This window comes from Phyllostomus hastatus, unplaced genomic scaffold (assembly GCF_019186645.2).
Source record: "Phyllostomus hastatus isolate PE091 unplaced genomic scaffold, TTU_PhHast_1.1 phas_scaffold_345, whole genome shotgun sequence".
In the NCBI taxonomy this organism is placed as follows: domain Eukaryota; kingdom Metazoa; phylum Chordata; class Mammalia; order Chiroptera; family Phyllostomidae; genus Phyllostomus; species Phyllostomus hastatus.
Genome location: NW_025334024.1, coordinates 12079423 through 12092892, shown reverse-complemented (window position 1 = coordinate 12092892; position 13470 = coordinate 12079423). Strand labels below are relative to the sequence as shown.

Below are 13470 nucleotides of genomic sequence, written 5' to 3'. Positions count from 1 at the left end.
ATCAGGGGCATACCATCCACCTGAGGCATAACCTCCCCACAGCCCCAATACCGCAGCTATTCAACAAAACCTTTCCAGTTAGTTTGAGGTCGGACGAGTTTTCTTACCAACACCCAATCTGCTGGGTAGCTAAGGAGCCCGTCTGATTGATAATTAGACACTGTTCTTTAAGGAATAAACCATCACCACCTAGGAGCATGTTTATCAACACCTCCCCTCCTGGCAGCACTCCTGGACTTCTCTGTTTATTTTTTTAAAGCAAACATGTTAATCTAGAGGAGTGTTTCAATTCATAAGAACAACCAGAGCATTATGCTAAGTGAAATAAGCCAGTCATAGAAAGACAAGCACCATATGATTTCACTCATATGTGGAATCTAATGAAAAAAAGAACTAACAAGAAAAACAGAGACAGATCCATAGATAGAGAGCAGGCTGACAGCTGTTGGGGGGTGGGGGGAGAGGGGGTGGGACCTGGGAGGGGAATGAAGGGACTGAGCAAAAAAAGACAAAAAAAAAGAACATCTGTTGCTGGTAAGCATTCCCAGATGCAAAAGCTACTTAATACCCAAACTATCCTCTGTGCTCTGCAAGGCCCCAGGGGGCATGTTCCTTAATGTGCAAAGGCAGCTCTCCTCAGCCCTGGGCTCCCTTTCAAACTGACACTAGGAGAAACGTATTACCTCTGATCAGCAGCTATCAAACTGTCAACAGAACAATTGTTTGGAGGTTGACTATACCCCTGTATTTGTAGCATTTTGTGGTTTATAATATATGATTTTTTCAAAAGGAAGGCATACTGTGCATGTACTAAGTGCCACTGAATCACTCACTTTAAAATGGTGGCTTTTATCACAATTAAAAAAAGAAGGCACCATGAAAATTATTATTCCTATCTTACAAAGGAGAAAACCACTGCTCGAAAACATCAAGTTGTTTGCCCAAGACCACACAAATATTAAATGTCTCACTGCAGCATTATTCACAATAGCCAAGATATAGAAACAACCTAAGTGTCCATCAATGGATGAATGAATAACAGTGTGGGGGTGGTGTGTGCGTGTGTGTGTGTGTATATATACACGCATATATACACACACACACAGTGGAGTATTGTTCAGCCATGAGAAAGAAGGAAATACTGCCACGTACCACAATGGAGATGAAGCTTGAGGGCAGTATGCTAAGTGAAATAAGTCAGAGAAAGGCAAATACTGTGCGCTATCACTTACACGTGGAACCTGAAAAAGCTGAACTCAGCTCTGGCTGGGCAGAGCTCAGCTGCCCAGAGCACTGTCCCGATCTGCCACGGCTGCAGCAAAGTTCAATTCCCTCCAGGGCACATAAAAAATCAACCAAGTGATGCATAAATGTGTGGAGCAACAAACTGATGATGTTTCTCTCCTTCTCCCTCCCTCCTCTCTTTTTCTAAAATCAATCAATAAAAATTTTTTTAAAAAGTTGAACTCATAGAAACAGTAAGTGGAATAGCAGTTACCAGGGCTGAGGGGTGAGAAAGAAGAGGAGATGGTGGCAAGAGGGTACAAACTTCCAGTTACATGATCAAGTTCGGGGGCTCTAACGTACAGTCTAGTGACTAAACACAACAACACCGTATTATATACCTGACAGCTGATGAGGAACAGTAATGATGTGATGGAAGTGTCAGTTACTGCTAAGGCAGTAATTGTTTTGCCACATGTATCCGATCAACACGTTGTACATTTGGAACTTACACAACGCCACATGTCAATCATAGCTCAGGAAAGCTGGGGGAAAAAAATTAAGTGGCATTGCTGGGCCCCAAACCCAGGTCTTCTGAATCTAAAGCCAAAGCTCTTCCCACCACAATCCATTGACCACAAGCCCTCAGGCCTCTGCTTCCATCTGGCCCTCCTCCCCTGTTAGGGACCACCTTCACACTGCCTAGCTTCCCAGTCTAGCTATGGTGAGCAATGCTAGTACAGATTCCTACGCAACATTCCAAGGGCAAATTTTTAACTGCAATTAGATAACACCTTTTATGCCAACATGACCACCTTTTGTCCCACCCCTAAATCAAGAAAGAAAAACAGCCTCATAAAGTAAGAAAGAAATGGCCCTTGGGCCCTTGAGCCTAGACCAAAGTCCCCCAGCATGAGACGGGGGTCACACTCACAGTGTATCTGGCCTTCCAGACAGGCACCTGGCAAGGGAGAATATTGAGGTATTTCCGAGGCTGGCGGTAATCCCAGAACTGGAAGAAAGAAAGCAGGATAACTGTGAAATAAATGCCACTAAAAAGCTCAATCACTGCCCTGACTGGTGTGGCTCACTCAGTTTGATGGGCATCATCCCACACAGCAAAAGGTCACCAGTTTGACTCCCAGTCAGGGCACATGCCTGGATTCAGGTTTGGTTTCCAGTTCGGGTATATACAAGACGTAGCTGATCAATGTTTCTCTCTCACACCGATGCTTCTCTCCCTCTTTTCCTCCCCCTCTAAAAATCAATAAATAAAATCTCTTAAAAATAAACTCAATTATTAAAATAAGAACTCAATGTGTTTTGTCCTCTGAGGCAAAGGCCCCAACCCCCTGGCAGCAGACTGGTGACAGTCCGTGGCCTGTTAGGAACCGGGCCGCACAGCAGGAGGTGAGTGGCAGGTGAGCGAGCTAATGAACAGGTCCCTGGTACCAAAAAGGTTAGGGACCGCTGCCCTAAAGGTGCATTTCAGCAGTGCACTTCAGTTAGCCCCCACAGCCGCACTACTATGACAAAGACAAAGAAAACCTCCATCTCCGGTTTACAAACTTTACAGGAGAACTTCCGGACTTCAAGAGGACCACCCTTGGGGCAGATCCCTGCCAGCCTGCCTGTTAAACAAGATTCTAGCCGAAAGGTGAGAGTGACATGTTTTCAACCTGTATCACTTTTACACCAAGTGGGGTAATTTAACCAATAACAACAGCTGAAATTGTACTGACTACTTACTGCACTTCAGACAAAATTTAAAGTTTGTTATCCCATTAAATCATTACAACAACACTATAATGGGTGTTGTGAATCTTTTTTGCATATGGAGAAGCTAAACTACTAAACCATGTAACTTTCCCAAGGTCACACAGGAAAAAGGTGGCTATGTGACAGTCTGCATGCCCACCAACCCACTCACACACACACACTCATTCATCCACTCCTACAGGAAAGTTGTAGAACTTGAAGTTGCACTTGCACAAAGGTGAGCCAGATACAACTCTACCTTAGAGGTGCCTATGCTCTCAACGGAGAGACAAATACACTTAGAGTCCGAGTACTTGTCACAAAAGCCAAAGGTGGCAGTCCACCAAAGGCAGGAGGGCCAAGGCCGAAACTCTGAACTATTAAGGTATTAAGAAATTATTTTCACCCTGGCTGGTGAGCTCAGTTGATTCGAGTATCTTCCCTGAGTGCCAAAGCTATGGGTTTTGGGCACATATAATCCATAGTCAGGGTACATACAAGAATGAACAATGAATGCATCAATAAGTGGAACAAATTAATTTCTCTCTCTCTCTCTCAAGTTATTAAAAATTATTTTCAAAAACATGCCCTGGCTGGTGTGGCTCAGTGGACTGAGCATGGGCCTGCAGACCAAAAGGTTGTCAGTTCAATTCCCAGTCAGGGCACATGACTGGGTTGTGGGCCAGGTCCCTAGCTGGGGGCACACGAGAGGCAACTGATCGATGTATCTCTCTCACACATCGATGTTTCTCTCCCTCCCTTCCCCCACCTCTAAATCTGGAAAAGTTTGGTAGTTTCTTTAAAAGTTAAACACACACCTACTCCAAGACCCAGCAATCCCACTCCTACACATTTGTCTTAGAAAACTGAAAATTCCTACTCACAAAAAAGTCTATACATGCCTGGTTACAGCAGCTCTATTTACAACCACCAAAAACTGGAAACAGCCCAAATGTCATCCAGTGGGTCAACAGATAATGAAGTGTAGTATAAGAGGTATAAGAATCATTGATTCTTAAAACAACTCGGACAAATCTTAAAGATGTTATGCTGAATGAAAGAAATCAACCTCAAAAAGTTACATACTGCACGATTCCATTTTAATGACATTCTCAAAAGAACAAAAACTACAGAGATGGAGAACAGACCATGGTTGGCAGAAGTCGGGTTGGAGGAGGGTGCGACTGTAAAGGGGTGGCATGCAGTAATTCTGGTTCTTCTGACAACTCTTTTTTGCCAAATTCAGGCCCCATGTTCAAAGTTAAAAAATTGTTCAAAGATGTCTTTTCCCTCTATACTACTTTTGAGTTTCCCAGATGGCTACAGGGTAAACTATAACTTGCTCCCTCAACTTACAAAAGAAGGGAAACTAAAAATAATTAGGTATGCTTGGAATTCTACAGATTTTTAATTAGTCCATTACAATGCTTTCCTACTATCAAGTCCATATGTGAAAAACTAGCAAATAAAAGAGAATTTCAACCTCCCCTAGTTAATTATCTACAAGTACAACAGTGTTACTATGAATGCATTTCAGTTGTTGGCTTTTCAGGTTAGAAAGAAGTACATCTGTGTTCATTTACAAAGACTGGCATGACAATTAGCAAAATTAATCCTTAGTTTTTAAAGGTTAGGGATATGGGGACAAAAATCCAAATCTAAAACAAACAAACAAAAAAAAACACTTCTGGCACATAAATGTAAATTACAATCCTAGGAGATTTACAAACCTCAAGACAGAAGCTAACTTCTAAGCCGTAGTACAGGATTCTAGTTTTGCTAACCACACCAAAAAGTATATGCCTATTTGAATAAAACAAAGCATTAAATTAATGATGCTGAATCACAAAATTGCTAAGCCAATTTCTGTGGTCCAATCTCTTGTCCTTCCGGGCAGAGACCTGACCACAAGGAGGAATGTGGAGCAAGGCTGACTCTGTGTGCTGCATCCTTTTGGATAAGGAGGCACATCACATCCCCCAGTCAAAAGAAAAACAAACAGCGAGAAACACTACACTCTGAAATAAACCAAAAATAATAGGGTCGCCAAAACACACAAAACCTCCAGCATTTCCTATAAGTTAGAGACTCTAATGAAACAACTCTGTTCCTGACTTCTGCAATGCTGATGTCTGAAGATGTCATAATTTTGCTGATAAAAGAATCATGTGGAGAAAACTGCTGGTTTTCCACCCCCGAGAGACTAATCGTAAACTTGGTAACCTTAACAAGTCTGTGGGCTTTTCTCCTTTACATATATACTTGTTGTGGGGTTTGGGGGATTTTTTTTTGTTTGTTTTTATTTTGTTTTTTTGCTGAGCCAGTCCTTCTGAAATCTGACTTCCTGGCAACTGCTTTGCCAGTAAACGTCTTTTCCTTGAAAAGCTTTTGTTTCTGACTTCCTTTCGCAATGGGAAAGGAACAAAGTCCAAGAGCCACATCAGATATATGCTATCAGATACATGCTACTACCTCACTCTTGCTGGTCTACTTAGCCAGGTTTACTTGCTCAGCTCCCCAAGATGCACATGAACCCCTGAAACACACACATAATGCTAACATCCTGTAGCTTTCCTTCAGAGGACAGTGCTGTCTCCCCAACACAGCTCCCCAACTTCCCCAATGGGGTACCACTCACCTTGACAGAATTGTCTTGACTGGAGGTAGCAAGAATGTGCTCGCTGTCTGGGTGCCAGTCCAGGCCATGGATTTTGGAGAGGTGGGCTGCTAGATATTCCACTGCCGTACTGGGTTTCTGCAAAGGATCAGCACTGAGCATTGGCAATTTAGGAAAAACTCACTGAATGTCTACCATGTAACAGTCTGCTGGGTGCTAAGTGGGAGTACAAAACTACTACAGATACTGTCTCTATTTTTAAAAAGCCACTGTTTTTGTTTACAACAAACAACAATACTTACCCAGCTCTCCTCCACGCATGCTCTGTATACAGAGGCCTGGGAACCTGACTTCTCCCTGTTCCAGCCCCTGCGTGGCTTCAATGAAGGACAGGAGATAATGGGTGTTTTTGCCCTTTACTATCTCAGTCTGTAATTCTTGCTTCCCTTCCTCACAATCACCTAAGAAGAGGGACTGTGACATCCAAACAGATGCAACCTCAATCCTATGGCTAAAAGTGCCAATATTAATGAGACCAAGCCCCTTAAAGAGAATGAAAACCCATCTCAAAAGAAAACAATATACGATTAATAAGCATATATAAAATGAACAAACTCAAAAGGAAACCTCAGAAAAAGGCATTAAAACATTAAAAGAGCCCTGGTTGGCATGGCTCAGTGGACTGAGTACCAGCCTGCAAACAAAAGGGTCGCCAGTTCGATACCCAGTCAGGCCTGGGTTGTGGGCCAGGTCCCCAGTAGGGGGCACACAAGAGGCAACCACACATCGATGTTTCTCTCCCTTTCTTCCTCCCTTCCCCTCTCTAAAAGTAAATAAATAAAATCTTGAAAAAAATTAAAAGATATTTTAATTTATCAAATTAGAAGATATCTGTAAATAATAATGCAGTGAGTCTGCATTTATCACTGAGAGTGTACATATAAAATACCACAACCTTTTTGGGAATAAAATTTGACAATTCTTATCAAGAGACTTAAAATTTTCCTTTCTTAAGGGAATAGTCCAAACTCACAAAAAGCTTTAGACACAAAAGATGCTCATCTTGGTGTTATGCTCATCTGGTGTTTCTGGAACACCAGAAAACCAGAAAAAAATACAAATAGTAAGTGGGGAATAATTAAAATTTTTAAATCAATTATAATACAGGTATCGAATACAATATATGTAGTCATTAAAAGTTATACTTGGAAAAATGAAAAAAACAGTTATATTTAGAGATTATAGCATGAGGAAATGCATCTTGTAATATATTAAATGAAAAAGTATACATAACTATGTATGTGATAGGATAAACCATGGTAAAAAAGAAAAAAAAGGCAGAATAAAATAAAATATCAAATGTTAGCATCTAGCCCTGGCTGGTGCGGCTCAGTGGACTGAGTGCCAGCCTGGGAACTGAAAGGTCGCCAGTCGGATTCCCGTTCAGGGCACGTGCCTGGGCTGCGGGCCAAGAGCCTGGCTGGGGACGGGCGAGAGGCCACCGATGGCTGTTTCTCACACATCAGTGTTCCTCTCCCTCTCTGCCTCCTTTCCCTCCCCTCTTTTGAAAAATAAATAAATAAAATCTAAAAAAGAAATGTTACCATTTATCTCTGGGTAATAGGACTATGAATGATTTTTATTTTCTCTTTTATATTTGCTACAAAGAGCATGTATTACTTCTATAATTAACATTAGTCTCTGAGGGGAAAAAATTAATCTCTGAGGTTAAAGAGTACAGTCTCCAGAACCAACTTCCCTGAGTTAAATCCTAGCAACAAACTGTGCCTCAGTTTACTCATGTGTATAATATGGATAAAAATAGTACCTACTTTAAAGACTAGTTGTAAAGAGAAGCAAGCCAGTACACACAAAGTTCTTAAAACAACGCCTGTGCCTAATAAGTGCTTAGTAAGCGTCAGTGCGATCAGTCTCACAGGAGTCTGGATAAAATCCAGCAGCGCCACTGATACTGCGCTTTTCAGGGTCTCGGAGGCTTGCTGCCGCCGGTGCTGCTGTGACTCCAGAAAGGGCCAGAGAAGTAAAACCGCAAGGCTTACAATCCGTCTGGGCAGACGTCCTATGTATTAACAACCAAAAATGAAGTCAAAACCTTTTAAACAAAGTAGATAAAAGGCTTGCTGAGGGTGATCAGTGGACCAATGAGAAGAGTGGGAGGGGAGAGTCTGGCAGTGTGTACTACAAGATAAGGAACACCGGTAGCATTCTGAAAAACAGGTGCTGACAGAGTGCCTTTGCCTATGACTCTGAACACAGTCTGTAGCAAACAGGGATGCACGACAACTGACCACACGTTTTATTTAAGCCATTCACTATATTTAAATGCTATGCTAGTATTTAAAAGGAAAAGAAATAAAACCAGTTGCCAAATTAAGAAATAAAGAGGATAGAAGAATGGCTATTACAGCCCTGGCTGGAGTGGCTCAGTGGATTGAGTGCCGGCTACAAACCGAAGGGTTGCCATTTTGATTATAAAATTACCTTCTCACTAAGAGCTACCCGAGGCTTAGTGAAAGCTTCAGCCAGCATGCCACCTCCCCAGCAGGTGCTGGCACCCAGTGCAGCAGGCCCCCAGTCTCTGCTTCACTTCCCCGTCTGCTCTACAACTGAAAGACTTTATTCCCTGCTAGCAGGGAAAGGGAGCAGGGCAGCCAGAAACCAAACTGAGACTTTCCAGTCAACACCCGAGTTGGGACAGTCCCTGAACACATTTCAGGAAAACCCAAAAGTAGAGTCTCCCCACAATGGCTTAGGATCTCCAGTTGAGGATCTCCAGCGCTAGGGTTTCACAAAGCAGGAAGGGTATTTAGACCCCAGATCTCACAGAAGCCGACTGCTCTACACACTATCTACTGTCACTGATGTCAACATACTCTCCATTACAATGGCCGTCTAGGGCCCCGCACCTGTTTCATGCTTGTCAGTCACATGAGCTGCTGCAGGGAGAATACAGGGTCTGCAGGCTCTTTGGGGGCCAGTAGGACAGCGAGGCTTCTAAGGGAGGGTTTATTTATGCAGCTGAGTACTCCGTGCCTCAGTGACTTATACCAGAGACATTCAGGGTGGCATATGTCCTAGAACAACTAGTTTTCGCTTTGCAGTCCGGGGCAGTCGACCATCCTAGCATATTGTCAGGCCCCCCAGGCTTGCCCTCCTCAATGATACGCTCACTATCACCACCTTTAAAAATAAGGAAATGGAGGTTTGGAGAAGTTTAGTGACTCACCTGATATATCACACTTAGGAGGCAGCAAAATGGGGCTAACTTCAGTCAGGCCAAGCTCACTTTCTCACCCACTGATCGGAACGCCTCACTCCCCTATCTTCCTTCAACACCAGTTGGACCAGGAAGCAAATGTCATCTGGGACTGTGATCTTAACATGGCAATCTGCCGCGCTGCACAGGGCACCCAGGACTCTCAAGACAGGTCCTGCTGCTCACGACACCCTCTTCGTACCCTCTGGGAGTGATTAAAGGCCAACTGGGGGGAAAAGAGAGACTACTCACCCGCTTGTCCCATATCCGTACATCCCCATCATGACTGGTGGCAAGGCAATTAGCATTTTTTTTATTCCATTTGACCTGTGAGGCACCGGCTGCAAAGAGAAACCAGGGGAAGAAAGCTGCTGCTCTCAACACCTTCGGAACCAGAGGGCAGCACATCCGGCGCGCTGGATAATGAGCTCTGGTTGAAACACGCACAGAATCCTTCACGTTTCTGTAACTGCACCAACTCTACCACGAAGTGGAAAAAAAAGCCAACAAAATCAATGAATTAAATAACACCTGGGAACAGGATCAGAGTCGGCTAATTGAGGACATAACTTCCCTTGAGAAAAAATCTACAGGTTACCTCCAAGCAGCATGAGCAGAAAATGCAGCTTCTCAGAGAGAAGCTGAACGTGGCTGATTTACCATCACACAACTGACTCATCACACAACCTGGCCTTTATCATCTCCAGTGACCACACTTGAACTTCCACCCACAGGAGCCTCAGCTCAATGCCTTCTCCTTACCTTTTTTTGTTTTGTTTTGTTCTGTTTTGTTTTTTGAGAAACAGTCTTGAAAAGCAAAGCCCACAGCTGAAGCTCTGATGAAAAAATAAGCCTCAGTGCTGCCCAATTCTGCCCTCAGAGGGTTATATGTACCCCTCGCCCCCTCCCCATCCGTGGACAGACACAGCCGCTGGCCCTGCATTGAATCAGGGATAGGAAACACCCAGGCCCTGTGTGGACACAGGCCTTTCCTACTCTGCAAACACAAAGAACAACAGTGACAAAAGAGTTACTACTCAAGAGAGGAGGCACAATGTAAGATGACAGAAGAGGTTGAGAAATGTGGCAATGCTGAGAAATGTAACAGCAACTATAGCTGACTCTTAAAAACAATCAAGTTAAGTTAAACCAGAACCAACCAATGGTCCTCCTTCCCACCTGTTGTTATTCTGGCTCAGATAATACATGATATTTCTGCTTTGACAGCTCTGCCTTTGGGGGGATGTTTATTATTGGGGACAGCACAGCAGATCTGGGCTTTGCAGAGCAACCTGATCCAAGAAGTCTGGGGAGCATGACAGATAAAACAAAGACTCAGAATCTAACAGGAAACAGAGTCAAGGCCCAAGACTTAACTTTGTTTCGTTTTGGTGAAGGTATTTGTCTTTTTGTTGTGTTTTTTTCCTTGAGACACAGGGCATAAGTCATCTAAAAATAAGTGGTGGAGACCCCTTATAATGAAGAAAGGGAGTGTATTACTTAGTAGACCAAGGGTGTTTTGTTTTGTTTTTTTTTTGTAAGAAAGTAGCATCAGCTAGAGAATGAGTAACAAGAACCTGCTTCATCTCCGCATGACATTAACTTGAAAAGTTCCAAGAAAAGCTCTGGCCAGATGGCTCAGTTGGTTGGGCCATCATCCCATAAACCAAAAGGCTGTGGGTGATCCCAGGTTAGGGCACATACCTAGGTTGCAGGTTTGATCCCCAGTCGGGGTGCATATGGGAGGAAACTGATCAATGCCTCTATCTCTCTCACTCTCCTTTCCTTTCTCTCCAAAATCAGCAAACATATCCTTGGGTGAGGAATAAAAAAAAAGTTCCAAGAAAATACTTTTCCCAGTGGGGGATCTATCAGGCCAGGGAGCCTCCCAGAGATTCTGGAAGCCCCCTCATTCACCCTGCTATACTAGGATCGCAACACCAGGGTCACACAGAGGTCCCAGACTACGAGTTCTCACACACAGACAGCACTCGGGAGCACACATGGACCTATCCTTACTGACTCCCCACTCTGAAGAGAGCTCCCAGAGAGTTGGGGGGTCACAGATTTGGGGAGCAGCAGTATCCGACCCTACACCTCTCAGGGCATATTGGATGGGGCAGCTAGCGAAGGTCTACAAGGCTCTCGGGTGCCTCTTCTCTCCCAGAGCAGCTCTTCCACCACTGAGGAACCTCACTTGGGTACAAAAGTGAAAGAAGTCTCCCACTTCTATTTGTCAGAAGGACTTATAACAGAAAAGGAAACAATTCAAACAAGTGGGCTGAAAAAAAAGAACCACCTTTGTTTTTATGGTTCCTCTACGACCAATCTAACTTAGAAATTTATTAGGTGGAAATTACAAAGTCAGAGGAATGTAATCAAGGCATTTACAGACCGTATGTATTTTTATTCAGTTGGATGTCTTCTGCAACCACATCTGTGGACTATTCTATGTCTGAGCTCATAAGTGCCTAAGGTGGGGTGGGAGGTGGGAGGGGCACCAGATCTATAGAATTGTTAAGCCCTTAGCATAGAGATGCAGGGGCTTGATTCCACCTAAACATTTACAGAGCATCCCCTTGGGTCATGCTGCCCTTGGTCTATAGCACTGAAGCAGAGAGACATGGTCCCTAATCTCACAGAACAGATAATCTAGCCCTTAGATGAGGAGCTGTGGGGGTAGAGGGGAAAAGAGAAGAATCATGTAATCATTTTGGAGCAAATGGAAACTCAAATGTAACAAGAAGGTACAAAGGAGCAAGCAGGATTTAAAAGACAGATAATACACGTTTTTATCAAGGATGCCACAATGTAACACTGATGACTGGGCTCCATCACTCCGAGGAAGGTGCACCAGTTCTACACGCGGCTTCGACTCTCGGGAACCAGTGGGAACACTCCGCAACAGCCCCGGCGCAGAATCCCAACAGCAGCCCATTCCAGCTGAGCAGTGAAAACAGGAAGACCAGAAAGTAATTTCAAAGACTCAGTGTGTCCATATAAAACGACACTGTGGAGACACAATCAGCATCATCTAGATTGTGGGGAAACCACAAGACAAACCACCTGGTTTCTTCAATAAAACTGCAGAAAAAGAAAAACAAACCAAAAAAGGAGAGGGAGAAGAACACTACTGATTAAAAAAGATGGGAAATATATCAACCACTTACAAGTGCAGACTTTACTTGGATTCTGATTCAAATAACTGTTTAAAAAAAAACAGAGAGACTATTGGGGAAATCTGAATACTGCTTAAATGTACGATGATAAGAAAGAGCTATTGTTAATATTTTTAGATATGTTAATAGTTTTTAAAAGAGTTCTTCTCTTGCAAAAGAATACTAAAATATTTGTTGATGAAATAATAGGATACCTGGGATTTGCTTCAAAATAATCCCAAAGAGAATAGGATGAGAGGTGGGCCAGGGGATGGAGATAAAGATGAAATAAGATTGACAGTATGTTGACAACTGTTGATGCTGGATGATGAACACAAGGCACTTTATTTTATTCTATTTTTATATACATTTGAAATTTTCCCAATAAAGAGTTTAAAAACAAATCAATTTGGTTTTTGTCTTTGTACTGTGAAGTAAGTTCCTGACCACAACTCAACAGCACTCTAACTTCTCAGAGCAGCCTGAGGCAAGCCCCTTGTAATATGGGGTTCACAATTTCACCGAGCCCTGATGAACCGTGGGGCGCAGGACAGTCCATGTGAGAGCAAGAATGGAAGGGAAAGAACAAAGACAAGCTGGGGGGAGAATACACTCACCTACAGCAGACAGTGCAATGGCAGGTTTCCTTGTGTCTCTGAAATATAAAAGTCCGAAGTCAAATGCCCAATGCACATGCCACCACCCACTTGGTGCTTTTCACCCTCTGCACTTTCCTTTCAGTAGGTACTTGGATTTCAGTGGCAATGTGAGGGCCTTAAAAAGAGCATAAAAGGAAGCTTCTCTCCTGCACTGTCCCATAGACTGAAAGGTTGTGGGTTCGATTCCTGGTCAGGGCACATACCCAAGGTTGCAGATTCAACCCCTGGTGGACATGCATACAAAAAGGCAACCAATCGAAGTTTCTCTCTCATGTCAATGTTTCTCTCTCTCCCTTTCTCTCTCCCTTTCTTTTCCTCTAAAAGCAATGGAAAAATGTCCTCAGGTGAGGAATACATACATACAGGGAAAGGGAAAGGAAAAGGAAAAGGGAAAGGGAAAGGGAAAGGGAAAGGGGAAGGGGAGGGGAGGGGAGAAAGGAAGAAAGGAAGAAAGAAAAGGGAGGGAGGGAGAAAGAAAAGAAGCGTGTCTCCCTCCATAGATAGAAGGAAAGAAGGAAGGGAGGGAGGGAGGAAGGAAGGGAAGGAGGGAAGAAGCTTGTCTCCCTCCAGGCAGATGAACTTTGTCAGTCACTTCTATCAAGGATGAGTTTGAATTTCAAATCATACAGCTGTATCCACAGAAAATGAATTACATGATTCAGCACGGCTTGGGTGACCCCAATGTAGGAGCAGAAAAGCCAAAGGAATACCTTCCTGACATCATTTCTCCTAATGGAACAAGGGGATAGTCTTGGAGGCATAACTCTGCAAGAACCT

General features: G+C 43.5%; 1 protein-coding gene across 4 annotated transcripts in view; it reads right to left on the bottom strand.

Moving 5' to 3' along the window:
- Positions 1-13470, bottom strand: part of WDR59 (WD repeat domain 59) — a 78090-nt gene that overhangs the window by 38436 nt on the left and 26184 nt on the right. For all 4 annotated transcript variants that reach the window (XM_045819108.1, XM_045819107.1, XM_045819109.1 and 1 more), the window contains exons 6-9: positions 12652-12689; positions 9129-9217; positions 5621-5737; positions 2159-2236 (exon numbers count right to left, since the gene is read on the bottom strand). In XM_045819108.1, the coding sequence (XP_045675064.1) occupies positions 2159-2236; positions 5621-5737; positions 9129-9217; positions 12652-12689 (322 nt within the window). The remainder of the gene's footprint in view (positions 1-2158; positions 2237-5620; positions 5738-9128; positions 9218-12651; positions 12690-13470) is intronic.